This window comes from Schistocerca serialis, chromosome 6, assembly GCF_023864345.2.
Source record: "Schistocerca serialis cubense isolate TAMUIC-IGC-003099 chromosome 6, iqSchSeri2.2, whole genome shotgun sequence".
NCBI classification, from domain to species: Eukaryota; Metazoa; Arthropoda; class Insecta; order Orthoptera; family Acrididae; genus Schistocerca; species Schistocerca serialis.
This window is the reverse complement of record NC_064643.1, coordinates 625,769,223-625,784,573: the sequence shown is the minus strand read 5'-3', so window position 1 is coordinate 625,784,573 and position 15,351 is coordinate 625,769,223. Positions and strand designations below refer to the sequence as shown.

The 15,351-nt window shown below is 38.1% G+C and overlaps 1 protein-coding gene across 2 annotated transcripts in view; it reads right to left on the bottom strand.

The window, feature by feature from the left end:
* Nucleotides 1-1,889: 1,889 nt before the first annotated feature.
* Nucleotides 1,890-15,351, bottom strand: part of LOC126484603 (NSFL1 cofactor p47) — a 56,791-nt gene continuing 43,329 nt past the window's right edge. Inside the window, exons 7-8 of one of the 2 annotated variants that reach the window (XM_050108170.1) lie at nucleotides 10,187-10,390; nucleotides 1,890-4,448 (exon numbers count right to left, since the gene is read on the bottom strand). In XM_050108170.1, the coding sequence (XP_049964127.1) occupies nucleotides 4,316-4,448; nucleotides 10,187-10,390 (337 nt within the window). In that variant the 3' untranslated portion in view covers nucleotides 1,890-4,315. Of the gene's footprint in view, nucleotides 4,449-10,186; nucleotides 10,412-15,351 lie in introns of both variants that reach the window. The other variant, XM_050108169.1, reaches the window with a different exon arrangement.

Below are 15,351 nucleotides of genomic sequence, written 5' to 3'. Positions count from 1 at the left end.
AGCTTGATCCACCTATTCAAATATCCTACATTTCCTCTCTAAATGGAAGACAGAAGCACGTCTTAAACTTGAGGTTTAATCAGTAACAAACAGCATTTTGTAACCGATCAGCACTAATATTGCACTGTTCCGTTTCTGCAAGCATTTCTCTTTTAACACACTGTTCTGAGTTAACCTCCTCACAAGAAATTTCCAATGTATATACAACTTGTCTTTATTTCCCATGCCTTTGTCATGTACGGAGTGTTATCATCAAATAATGGCTTTTAGTGTTTATGACTGTAAACCTGCTGCAAAAGTACAGGCTCCCTTTCCAAAGATACTGCTCAAGTTTAAGTATAAATTCAGTCCTCAACTCCTCAGCAAATTCAGATATATTTATGGGCACAACTGATGAATGGAGAAAAAATGCCTACCCTCTAGTCCTGGGCACTGACATCAAGGAGCTGTTCAGCTATCCGACTGAACTCTGCTGAGAAAATTAAATAAGTGTGGAGCTGCAAATAAGCATTTGCTATGACGGCATTTCTTTTCCTACTGAAGCTGTAACGTTCCTAAAACCCATTTTTTCCTACATTCCAGGCTCAAAAGCTTCCAGTTAAGAGTATGGCAGGTAATTGTTCATTGTAAAGAGGATTCTATTCTCGCATTTGTCCATATAGTCACAAGAATGTAAGCAGACAATAGTAGATACAAGGGAGTTGCTGAATATGACTGAGGAAGGAGCCAGCATTTTTCAAAATACCAGCTTTTCTCTTAATTTTATGTCCACTTACAGTATACATAATAAAAAATATTTGAAAAGGTTAACTATCATTAACTGTTCAAACAAGTTGCAAAATTGTTTCCAGGAATCTATCACTCTTTCAATACATATCTACATGAAAATGTCAGTTTACAGAACTGGTAAAATGTAACTGGCCTGGGAAAAATTTTTGTAAGGCTAATGTGGATTTGACCCTTGTTACTGAACAAAGTAAAAGCCCATCAGAGAAAGTGCTGGAAACCTTGATTCTGATACAGACTCTATGTCACAGCAAATTTGCATCAGCTGTTCAGGTAGGCAAGTTTATTTTTCGTAACAAATGGGTGGGCCATGTAGCCCATATGCCAGATGGAAGACAGGCGAAGATGGCACTTGCGGGGAAACCAAAAACCAAACGCCCCATTGGACAACCAAGGCAGTGCTAGATGGACGACCTGGCGTTGCACCTAGCAGCTCTGGGAATTGAAGACACCTGGTGGAACCGGGCACAAAACAGGAAGGAATGGAGGCAGTTTGTGGAAGCAGTGCGTGTTGCTGAATATCTATCTGTCTGTCCAGGTAGGCAGTTTGTTGTCTAACCTCAAGTACATACTGCTGTGTCTTTGCTGTGTTGATTAAATTTCAAGGACTGAAGTTCAAAAAAGAAGTATGCAGCCCCTCCTATCACATCAAACATTCAGTGATACCGACAGTTTTCCAGACTGTTATTACAAAACATGAATAATGGATTTAATATCATAGCTGCTGCTGCAAAAAGTTTAAAAATTTATATGACCCATGAAATTAAATTTTTTTGCCACGTCTTTGCAGGATCTTGACATTCTAGTCAATTGCACCTTCATCCTGTGCATTAGGTGCCATTGGCTAGCAATATTGACATAGCATATATACAGCACACTGATATCTAAATTGTCAGTATCATCATATAAAATAAGTAATCCAAATTCATATACAGGTGAACCAGGATTTCAGCCTTCTTGGCTGTTTGTACTGATTGAGCCATATGGTGCCAAGTCATCCTTTAAGATGGTCTGAATAAAAATAGTACTATTGTATTTGCTTTTTAATGGGCTATAATTTTTTCTGGGATTTAAAAAAAATTAACAAAAGAAAATACACAAAGTCGATCTTGATATTTATTTCCTACAATTATGCGGAACTCAAATGAATTCATTTTTGGAACACCTATGTGCACTGTGCTGCAGTTTCTTAAAAGTAAGTAGAAACCAGTGATAGGCTTATAGTGGTGGAGTGTGTGTAGTCACCAGCACTGTGCCCTCATCCTTACAGCCCACCTTAAATTTACATGCATCTTAATCTGCTATCAGTTAACACACTGGTAAGTTATTTATTCAACACAAGCAACTGTGTGTTCCTCAGTAGAGGAGCATTCTCAATAATTGTTTCATCAAACGTCACCATTCCATTTTGTGCTAGAGATTTTATCATGTTAAGAGGGCAAGAACCACACTTCAGCAGTGGTGTTGGCTCTTCCTTGCCATCTTTGTTCACCTGGAAACCACTGAACATGTTCAGACTTACATGCTTCCAGTTCCTGTGGTGAGATGGCAGTGTCCAAAAAGATGCAACCATACCACAATTCAACACACGCATGCAGTATCTATTCTTCAGTCCTAACGTAAATCCAGGGATAGTTGTTGTGGGAGAGAAAACAACAGTGAACTATTGCAGAAACTAAAATGAGATTCAGAATTTCTGTGGTAATTTCAATCTGCCAGTTCCACAAGAATCATTTAGGGAATAAAAGGGGCGAATACACTGCTAACCAGCACTGGCACCAGGGATGTGGGTGTTTTTCACTACTAAATTTTCAGGATGAGTATGTAGAACTTATACTGAATGTCACACTGTGCAATGCTTGATGTATGATACTGCACCATGTCATGACCAAATCTATTACTAAATGTTGTAACATTGCACAAACAGTACACGAGTGTTATTGCTGTCTTTAGTCCAAAGACTCATTTGACACAGTTCCACAAGCTAGCCCATTCTGTGCAAGCCTCTTCATCTCTGCACAGCTACTGCAACCTACATCCTTACTGTAGTCAAGATCTCCCTCTGCAATCTCAACCCCTTCCCCCTTAGTCCATCCAGTTCTTTTCGTTACCAAACTGACATTGCCTCGCAGTGCATCCTATCGACAGTCCTCCTTTTAGTCAATTTGGCCAGAAATTTCTTTTTCCAATTGGATTTTCTACCATCTCATTAGCTATTCAATCTGCCCATTGACATTGATGTTTCACTTTCATATAAGGCTATACTCCAAATACCTTTCGAAGAGAGTTCCATTTGCATTCTGCTAACAATTTTCTCTCTTTCAGTAATTCTTTTCTTACTATTTATTCTCATTACTTCTGTCATTGTCAGTTATTTTGCTGTCCAAACAGAAAAACTCAGGTACCTTCAGTGTCTCACTCCATAGAGTAGTTCCCCCAACATCACCTTATTAATTTGAATACATTCCATTATCCTTGTTTTGCTTTTGTGGATTTTCATCTTGTACCCAGTGAAATTTTTGATACTTTCAGTTTACACAGAAAATAACAAAATGTGTAGAAGTAAGTTGTTAAAACCAGGGTATGAGCACTACAACAGTTATGAGTAAATGTAAGGATATTACTAATCTATGGGGCACAAAGAAACCAAACTACAAAACTTTACTCAAAAGTGATTTGATCCAAGATGTCATGAATATTTGCACCTGTATAGAACAAATTACTGTGACATAAAAGCAGTTTATTTATAAGCAATAAGAAGACACATTACCTTCTCTCTTGCTTACAGCACAGATAAACGAAAAGGTCACAGAAGTTTATTAATAAACATACAAATATTTTTTGATGAGCTGACTGTAATTGTAATTCAGCATATTTGATATAACATTCTTTTACTATATCATACGGAAGCAGATAAATTGCCTTGAAGTTTTTTTTTTTTTTTGTATGATTGTCTTATAGACAGGTCTGAAGCAATGTAATAACCCAACTTACTTAACATAAGTTTGGTGTAAGTTTATCACTGCATTCCAGTTTCCAGCAGTCAACAGTTTAATGGGACGTGCTGCTTCATCAATGAAACTGAAGAGCATCATCCACCAAAATTACTTTTCACATCAGACAAATCACTCCAGTGAGTAATGTAAAAGAACAAGAACAACAACTATGAACTATGTAGAATTGCATATTCTAAGTAATGTGGTAAGACATTTTTCACACCAGTTAATTGTTCTGTAATCTGATTCAACTAGTTTTTTAAGAAATTTGTATTTATCTTTTTTCAACTGAGTTTTCAAATGTTGGGCTGAGGATTCTCCAGTTAATTTCCTTATTTTATGAGTATTGTCATAACATTTTATTAATTTTTATATACTTTTGTGACATAAAATGAATCACAGGCAGCTTCACACAAAATTATGTTACATCAGTTTTGTAACACAAAAATAGCAGAAACAGAACACACTGCAATCATACAAGAGTCACTTTTCTCTGCTATCACATTTGAAACAGTTGCTTTCTTGTCATCAGCTTATGTTAACCTTTGGAGTATGGCTGCATTCAGTATTCCTGCTTGCTTGAGTGTGACTGCATTGTCATCCAACTGCTTACTAGGAAACGTTGTCAGGAGAGAAAAAACTTGATGCTCATACTGAGGACGAGCTCTAGATACACAGGTTAAGGCAAACAATTATTAGCATACAAAGTAAAAACAGTCGACTTCCACTAACTGAAAGTTAAAGGGCTATCAGAAAAAGATCAATGATTTGAATGAAGTTTGGTCAAGGAGAAATGAGAAAAAGTATTTTTACCATTCATATTAACATTTGTTTTCATTTTGCAAATGGAAGGCAAATAAAATTTCCAAAAGTAAACAATTTATATAAGAGGGAAAGATGAAAGGATGTGGGTTTTAAGGGAGAGGGTAAGGAGTCATTCCAATCCCGGGAGCGGAAAGACTTACCTTAGGGGGAAAAAAGGACAGGTATACACTCGCACACACACACACACATATCCATCCGCACATACACAGACACAAGCAGACATTTGGTGGGAAAAATATATCTAAAAACAAAGATGATGAGACTTACCAAACAAAAGCGCTGGCAGGTCGATAGACACACAAAATTCAAGCTTTCACAACAAACGGTTGCTTCATCAGGAAAGAGGGAAAGACGAAAGGATGTGGGTTTTAAGGGTAACACCAACCTGTCAGAACTCCGGAGATGGGAACTTGCCCTTCAGTATATCCTCTCTTCTCGTTATCCACCAGGCCTCAACCTCCGCTAATTTCAAGTTGCCGCCGCTCATACCTCACCTGTCTTTCAACATCATCTTTGCCTCTTTACTTCCGCCTCGACCCCAACTCTTTGCCTTTACAAATGTCTGCTTGTGTCTGTGTACGTGCGGGTGGATATGTGTGTGTGTGCGCGAGTGTATACCTGTCCTTTTTTCCCCCCTAAGGTAAGTCTTTCCGCTCCCGGGATTGGAATGACTCCTTACCCTCTCCCTTAAAACCCACATTCTTTCGTCTTTCCCTCTCCTTCCCTCTTTCCTGATGAAGCAACCGTTGGTTGCGAAAGCTTGAATTTTGTGTATATGTTTGTGTGTCTATCAACCTGCCAGCGCTTTTGTTTGGTAAGTCACATCATCTTTGTTTTTAGATAACTGAAAATACATCACCGTCTACTTCCATTCCAAGGGTTTATATGTGCAACTTTTCCAATGATGACTGTCACAAATGGAGTTGGATCTGCTTCTTTAACTTCATTCTTGTCTCCCAGAAAAGCCAAAATTTAGTCAGTCAAGGCACTGCACCATAGGGCAACATGACCATCAAAATGCACGAACTCCTCAAATGTCACTCCAAAACCAGGAAAAAAGCTTCAGTTATTATGGGACACCTTGACAAATCCACGTTTTTTTGAAACAGTTCAAAATCGGCACCAGGGTAACATTCTTCCATTCTTTATCATTGCCAGAACAGGCATCTGACCTCCTTCAATGCTATCCAACACAATCACTTCTTTGTGGTCTGAAGTTTAATATTATCCAGAGGTGATGGGTTACTCTAAACTGCATAACTGTCCAGAAAAAGCAAGATTTTTCACATCTTTGCCCAAACTTAGCAGCCCCTTCTTGAACAATTCTGTAGTCACCCAAATCTTTTTGTTGGAGCAGTAAAACAAAATATATATTCTATAACAATGAAAATAATGAATAACTGACAATATAATGTAAATGGATAGATAAAAATCTTCTCACTAAGTGGCAACATAGGGGGAGAGAGGGCGGGACAGGACACAGGACGACCCCCCCCCCCCCCCCCCCCCACACACACACACACACACAAAGGTTTAACTTTTACAAGCTTTCCGAGCTAGTGGCTCCTTCTTCTGATATAATAGTTGAAGGAGGAGCAAGAGGGGTGAAGGGAAAGGACTGGAGAGATTTAGGTAAAGGAGCAAAGTTCAGAAAAGTCACCCAGAACCCCTGTCAGAGGAGACTTACTGGTCAGAATGGTCTTTCCTTCTCATCCCATCCAGTAAGTCTCCCCTGACAGGGGGTTTTGGTTGACTTTTGTGAACTGCACCCTTTCTCTAAATCTCTCTGGTCCTTTTCCTTCGCCCCTCTTCCTTCCCCCTCAACTCTTCTGCCAGAAGAAGGAGCCACTGGCTAGATTTTTTATCTATCCATTATATCGACAAAATATTATCTGATATTCTTGAAACAGCTAGGATTAGTAGCTTTCACTATCAGAATAGATTTTTGTTTAATTATTCCACCACTACATTTTAGCTGATGCGGAGGTGCACAGTGATTGTTTCAAAAATAATTTATTCTCTGACACAATCACAATAATTTTAAATGGACAGTCCAGTTTTGGCTAGCAAACACATGGTATGGTTCAACCCCACAACAGCGGAAACCGCACTGCCAAGGCTGTTTCAACTATGCTGCAGAAGTTTCACTGGGGAGTCTTTACATGTCCCCCATACAGTCCCAATCTCTTCCCATGTCGTTTCCATATTTTTGGTGTCCTAAAGAAAGACATTCACAGCTATTGATTTTGTTCTGATTAAGAGGTGCACATGCCTGCATACAATTATGGTTCCATAGGCAACTGTAAACTTTTTTGCACAAAGACATTGAGCATCTCATGGGTAGGATAAATGTATTAGCAGTTATGGCAATTATTTTGAAATAAGAAACAGTTTGCTTGCTTTTTTCCATCTGTCTCATTTTCGTTGTTTGCCCCTTATAGGTACTTCATGTGTGGCAGAAATGTAAGGAATGGGATTGTAAAGTACAAAGGAAAAGATCAAAATATATGAACTTAGTTTTCTCTGTAGAAAACAAGAAATCAGTATTATTTACTCATTCCTCAAGTCTCTTGAGAGTCAGCTGAAACTGATTGCAAATTGTTGCAAGACAGACAGAATGAGAAGAAATTGTCCCCATACAAATATCACCCAGCAGAACTCTTTACTGTGGGGAAAGCACTATTAAATGCAAGTAAAAAAAAAATTAAAACAAAGTATTTCATCCAAGGTCACCATTTTAACGAATAAAACAATCTGAGAAGGTTCTTCTGGTGGTATCTACATTATTACTCGGTTATATCAATTGCACAACTACGTTACTTGCTGACTCTTGACCTATGTTACCCTATGTTAGTATATCATAGGGACAGTTGTGAGGAAAGTAACATCACTGAAAGTTTCAGGGTAAGGTCCAAAACATACTTTTGCTCATTAAAAGTAACAAAACAACATGTGTAATACTTGAGGCAGTAAACTGGCTGCAGTGTGAAATAAATAACAGTGAAATATTAAATTCTGTATAGAATATTACTTCACCATTACTCTGCACACCAATTTTGGTGGGTGCTTATTGCCACGAAAAACAAATGTCTTAACACAATAAATGCAGAGTCAAAATGTAGTATAACTGGGGTGAAGACGAGAAATGTTTCTATCATCCACTCCAACATATTTTCCAGAAATATGTTCTGCAGGAGTTGGTTCTGCTGGTAATAAACCAGCCCAAACTTTTTAGTTGGTGACTATAGCGAGAGGAAACAGAAGCTGAAGGGCTATTTATCATAACTGATGACTGGTGTTGAATGAAAAGCTAAGAAAGGTAGAAAGATACTTTTGCTTAGCAAGTATGAAAAAGAAATGATTAGAAACTACCTGTTTAATAGCAGGTAAGCATTGTAAGTTGTATGCTGGATAAGTTTGTTTTGCATAAAATAGTTTGTTTCTTTGGGATGGGGAGGGCTGGATTGGGGGCACCAATAACAGCTCAATAACAATATTAAGAAGTGACTACATAATTAATGAGAACGATAATAATAATAATAAATCATCACCATTCATCCCCATTATGGTCGGGGGAAGGCAATGGCAAACCACCTCCACTAGGACCTTGCCTGGTACGGCGGCTTGGGTCTCCAGCGTCATTCCCCTACCCTCTGTAAAGGAGTATGGGACTTCATCATCATCATCATCATCAATAATAAATCTTGATAAGTGAGTGTAGGACTCTCAGAACAAGGTGAAGTATGCTCACTATTTTTATTTACTTAAATTTGGCATATTTCGTAACAGTACCTTTTCCGTAAAATGTTTACAAGGCGATATTTGTCTTGGCTTCAGTTGTCTAGTGGAAGTATGATTCCACAATGCAGTTTCGTCGGCTGCAGAAATGACCTGGATCAATGCGTTTGCCTCATTTTTGGTGCTTCAAATACCATTTCTTCAAATGTGGTTTCTTCTTAAAGTTTATATAAAAAAAATAGTAACATAATTCATTTTTTCTGTTCACTAACAAATATTTATAACGGCGACCTGCACATTGTTTTACCGTCAACACACACCAAGAGTTCACTGCCAACTGACTATAGTCAAAGACGACTCCAGCATCAAAGACATTTTACACAACACACAAGCTTCCACTTGTAATCAGTCTCTTTGATATTCTTCGTCACATTTACTATTAGTAATCTATATGCTTTCACTCTCAAAAATATAAGTAAATTAGCATATAATAAGGCAAATTACAATAAAAAAATTCTGACAAAAATATACGAAAACATTTACAATTTGGTATCGACAAATCCGGTAGAAAATAACACATCTCCCAGATCCATTACAAAGGGTTCCATAAAAAATTAATTACTTATACAGGTAGTCACCAATCCTGGGAATCGAAAATCTCAATAATTTTTGCTTGTTATCATTACCAATAGTGGTGAAATATCTGTCCCAGGAATTAAAACACTTTCGAGAATGACGAAAAAAAAATATTTTTTGTGTGATATAATTACAAATTAACAACTGCTGGATTTTTTCCTTTACTTGTACTGAGAAGCCTTGCTTTTTAACAAACTTCACAATTTTAGGGCAACAGGAACTACCCTGTAGGTTTTTGTGAATGTGTGTGTGTGTGTGTGTGTGTGTGTGTGTGTGTGTGTGTGTGTCCCTCATAGGAAGTTTAAAAATTATTGAGCATACATTTAATAGCCACAATTAATGAGTAACAGCTGGCTAGTTCTGTCATATAACTATCTGAGATTAATGTGAAGTATGAAGACAAAGTGTCACAGAGGCTCACTTGTAAGTAAAGAGAATGTGTTTTTTTAATTTATTTGTTGGATGAAAAGCTACTATTTATCCATGAAAGAGACTGATAGTACAACAACTGACTGGTCCTACAATGCTGGGCAAGTGTGGGGGTTCTATACCAGGCTGAAATGATATGATAAATTGTCCGTTAACAACGGATGGTGTGAAAGATTAAAAACTTCTTGCTGTGGTGAGAGAGAATAACAGAAATGCTGAAAAATGAAAACTGTCACACAATCTAACAAAGGCACCGAAAAAATTTAAGATCTGGCTTTCATGGAAGAAACTAAAAATATTATTATTTCGCTACTACAGAGAATGTGAAGATGATTAATAAAAGCTTGTGCAATCGTAGTAACAAATTATCTTCACTTACCGCATCAGTGAATATACAGAAAAAATCTTAACATAAAGTACAAAAATCTATCCACACATGTGGGTCTAGATCACCTGATAAAATGTTGTGTTAGAGTGTGACTTTGTACTGAGCACGGTAATATTTAGAACTTTGTCCACATATATCTGGTTTTTAACTGCTATTTTTCTCCTAAAGTAAGCCTGTTGTCTTTGATAAAGCTGAGGTCCAGGGGATTTGCAGCAAGCACTCAAAGTTACAAAAATCTACTTTGTCTATTTCTACTGCTCTTTTCTTATACCAGATTATCCTGTAAAACAAACTTAGAAAAGTTGGCTGGCACAATACAAATTATATTCCACAAAGCAGTCTACTGAAACAAGAAATCAAATAACAGAGGATCATTGGTAAAGGATACGTGATGATATATCTCCGCACATCACCAATTGTGTGAGAGTGGTTGAACTGCCCAACAAGTCGTGATCCATCTGCCAGCCTTATCTGAACTGTAGTAGTCGGCAGAGACTGATCTACAGCAATAACTGCTTTTGCCTGTTCTTCATTTGCTTCCCGGTCCTTCTCATCCATTGGTTTTGTTATTCCGATAGTTGCAGGAGATGGACTGCAATCACCGGCAGTATTGCTGATGTAGCACCAGGGAGAGGCAAGCATGGGGCAGGCACCACACACAATTAACACAAACCGGGGAAACAACATTTAAAACTCAAATACAGTAGTAAATGCCCACAAGGATAAAACTATTAGTGTTTCATGGCACCCAACATTAGTACATTATTAAAAATACCAAGGAATTAATTATTTGCTAATATATTTATAAATTAACAGTCATAACACACTAGATTTTAAATGAAGTGAACAAAGAAACACCCAAAAAATGTGTGTGTCATTATGTTATGCCACCTATAAATTAATCTCTAATTAGCAAAACTCATAAACTTACTTCTAGAGGGAATATTTCCAACTACCATATTGGAACCATGGCAGGTGAACTGTTGTTGTTCCAAATGTATCTTCAGACTGAATGATAGTGTGCAGAAGAAAAGATAAATACTGTAAATTACAATAAACTGCTGAATTTGGTTCCTAATTATATGATAGTACTTTCTTCCCAAGCATTTTTATTGTAATATACAGGGTGGGTACAATTAAACTGACGGTGTTCCAACTGCTGCAGTGTGGGCTTATACATCGCAGGACACTGAAACATTATAGGTATGTTCATTAATCAGTGCGCTCGCAGAGTGTGCTGAAAAAATAATAATTCCATTTTCTGCCACAAGGTGAAAATATGGTGTTGTAAGCAGTCAGAATGTGGAATGTTTCCTGTTTTGACGTAAGTATCCTGTTTGTCACTTGGTGATGCATGTTGATTTCTCTTGTGAAGTGACTGTTGGTGTAAAGGCTTAAGATGGTTGAAGTTTTCCACAAGAAATGCAATGGCTATTGAAGACTGTGCCCTGCTGGTAAAGTAGTTTTATCAGAATGGCAGCAATAGCAGTTCTGCATTGCAGTAATATTGCTGACACAAACAGCTGTAAAGAGGCCCATGTCAATCAACAGGCTACAGACTATGATCAAGAAATTTGAAGAAACAGACGAATAAGATGGTGCTGTAGGGAAAGAGAGGTATCCATTCCCATGGCAGTTGTAGCTATAGCTGACCATGCAGCACATGCCTAAAATTCTGCAGCCAGTGCTCGAGTTATGTCATAGGAATCGTCTCTCCTCTGGTGAACTGTGCAAAAGATTTTTCACCACATTTTACACTGCTATCCCCAAAAGATTCAGAATGTGCAGCAAATAAAAACCCCAAAATAGGTGACGTGAACGAAGATAACTGCTCCCTACTGGGTTCTACTCTGCCACATGTTGTGCAGGAACATCCACTGCACTCTGCTTCTGTGACTGTGTGGTGCGGTGTGGATTCACAAGCTTCTTTATTATCGGTCCAATTTGCTTCAAGGAGATGACACCTTGTGAGGCTCTAGGCGTACAGTAACATCTGCACATTATAAGGACGTCCTCGTGCAACATGTCATTCCAGCTTTGCACGAATTCAACTGTGTCAACACCATTATTTTTAAACAATATGGGCCAAGATCACATATCAGTTGCAAGGTCAAGGATCTGCTTTGAGAAACATCTAGTAATGACCACATCACCTCTACGTAATTTCAAGATGTGCGGCCTTCCAGATCCTACAACCTAAATCCATGTGACTTCCAATTGTGGGGCTACCTGAAAGATCGTGTCTATCAGGCATGTATCCAGACTTTCCTTGATCTGAAGTGGAGCTTACAATGACACGTCACTCTGATTACACCAGATATGCTGCGAGTAACTGACGACCATTGCCGTGTTACAGATACAGCATGTTGCTGAGTAGAGAGACCATACTGAACACTGTGAACTTATTCTAATAAACATGCCAGACCTACCCTTATCATGTGTTTGTTTGTTCCTCTCCTTTTCCTGCATCCACACCACATTCTGACTGCTTACAGTGCCATATTTTCACCTGGTGGGAGGAAGTGGAACTATTATTTTTTCAACATACTCCGCAAGGGCACCGATTAAGGAACACAACTACAATATTTCACCATTCTACGATGTATACAGTCCACACTGCATCAGTTTAATTACAACCATCAGGTATCAAAAAAATTGATGAAACACCTTCAAATAAACTGACACTTGTTCAAATAAATAAAAAATTCCTAATATCTGACCACAAAAAGTGCAAACAATTAGAAAAAGAGAATATATGTAGACAAATAATCCATTCTTCCTTGAATTGTACACCTACACAGTGTCATTTTATTGAGCATCTTAGAATGGTGAATGTAAGATTACAGTGACTGTACTGCAGTGTACCCTAAGGAATGTTAACCATACTGAATTCCTGAAAAACTGAAATGGGGTTCTTCACATCAACTTTACCACAAATGGGTCACTGTATTAATGACATGAACACTTCGCAAGAAATGTACAACCACAGTTTGTTATTTTTACATTAGTACTATCGAAATATTCCATAAAGTTTCGGAATTGCGGCCAGATGACAACTTCTTGGCACGATATTTCCGCTGACAACCATCTACCCATTTTCAGGCAAGTGTTTTTTACCGGAGATTGCTAGTTCACATTGCTAACTTCATACCAATGACTGGCATGGCGATACATGCACAAAGGCAGCTGCTACACAAGCAACTTCTGTTGAGTTTTGCACCATCCTGGAAGACTTGTCTATCTATGGCTCACAGACACAAGTGTAATGGTGATACTACATGCACTCTGTCAGAATGTGGGCTCAGAGAGTTAAAATTCAGATGACTGTTGTTAGACATGTCCTTAGTCATAAAATATTTTCTTTCTGAAGATATTAAAGAAATCACCAGGTCCCACACCTTATACAGTTGAAAACTGCCATCACGATTAATCAGATCTTCCACCAAACATATTACACCGATTCCTTAATAACTGAATCCCAGAAAGATTTCATTAAGGACAAGATTTCTGTGGAAGAATAATCCAGGAATGTCCCATGGAAATGCAATGCTCGGCTATGGCTGACTTAATGAATTATGAAAGGTGAGAAGCGTGGCGATCATTTTCACTGCACCTTCCATGCACTGTGCGCGTTGTCTGACCAATGTAGGTTTTGCCACACTGACAAAGTATTTTGTTCAGCCACTCACAATCCCAGGTCATTCTTTACTGAACCGCAAAGAGCCCTAGTCTTTGTAGGTGAGTGGAAGATTACTTTGACATGACATTTACTTAAGATTCTGGTTAATTTTGATGAAATATTGCCTGCATATGAGAGGAATGCCTTGGACTGGACCCTTTTATTTGCACATGTGGACTGCTCCCAACCTGCCATCCCTCTCCTGGAAATGGGTTAACAGTCTGACCTGGGCAAAGTCAGACTGGACCTATAAGAAGTCTGGTTTGTTACAATTGAAAAGACTGAAAAAAGTAAGTTACCAGATCACAGAAGACACACTTAGGGTTTTTTTTTCACAAAATCCAGCTAATTACAGTGAATACACTTTTTTTGAAAAGCAAGGAGACAAAAAACATCCAGAAAAAAAACAAGAGGGTGCCAAACTGATGATAAAAGCCTTTGTTCAACATACAGCAACAATGCACTTTCGGATTGCAAAACGCTAGCATCAGTAAATATGAAATTTAAGTGAACATGTATCTACAAAAACGATTGTATAAGGCAATTGTTTTTGTTGCGTACTTCAGTCCTAAGGCTGGTTTGATGCAGCTCTCCATGCTTCTCTATGCTGTGCAAGCCTCATCATCTCCAAATAACTATTACAATCTAGATCCTTCTGAATCTGCTTACTGTATTAATCTCTTGATCTCCTCCTATGATTTTTACCCCACCCCCCTCCAATATCCCTCCAGTACTAAACTGATGATCCCATGAGGTCTCTGAATGTGACCTATCAACCTATCCCTTCTCCTAGTCAGGCTGTGCCACAAATTTCTTTTCTGCCCAATTCTATTCAGAATCTCGTTCGTTACACGATCTACCCATCTAATACTCAGCAATCTTCTGTAACGCCACATTTCAAAAGCTTCTATTCTCTTTTTGTCTAAAATGTTTACCATCCGTGTTTCACTTCCATACATGGCTACACTCCATACCAAAACTTTCAGAAAATACTTCTTGACACTCAAATCCATATTTGTTGTTAACAAACTTCTCCTCTCCGAAACGCTTTTCTTGCCATTGTTAGTCTACATTTTATATCCTCTCTACTTCAGCCATCATTAATTATTCTGCTGCTGAAACAGCAAAACTCATCTACTACTTTAAGTGTCTTGTTCCCAATCTAATTCCCTCAGCACCACCTGGTTTAATTAGACTACATTCCATTATCCTTGTTTTGCTTTTGTTGATGTTTATCTTATAGCCTCCTCTCAAGACACTGTCCTTTCTGTTCAACTGCTCTTTCAAGTCCTTTGCCGTCTCTGACAGAATCACAATGTCATCGCCAAGTCTCCAAGTTTTTATTTCTTCTCCTTTAACCTTAATTCGCAGACCAAATTTTTCTTTTGTTTACTTTACTGCTTGCTCAGTGTACAGAATGAATAACATTGAGGGTATGCTACAACACTGTCTTGCTCCCTTCTCAACCACTGCTTCCCTCTCATGTCCCTCGACTCTTTATAACTGCTGTCTGTTCTCTGTACAAGTTGTAAATAGACTTTCGTTCCCTGTATTTTACATGTTATATTCAGAATTTCGAGAGTATTCCAGTCAACATTGTCAAAAGCTTTCTCTAAGTGCACAAATGCTATAAATGTAGGTTTGTTTTTCCTTAATCTGTCTTCTGAGGGAAGTCATAGGGACAGTACTGCTTCGAGTGCTCCTACATTTCTCCGGAATCCAAACTGATCTTCCCTGATGAGCTTCTACCAGGTTTTCCATTCTTCTGTAAATAATTCATGTCACCATTTTGCAACGATGACCTATTAAACTGATAGTTTGGTAATATTCACACCTATCAGCACCCGATTTCTTTGAAATTGGAAATATTATGT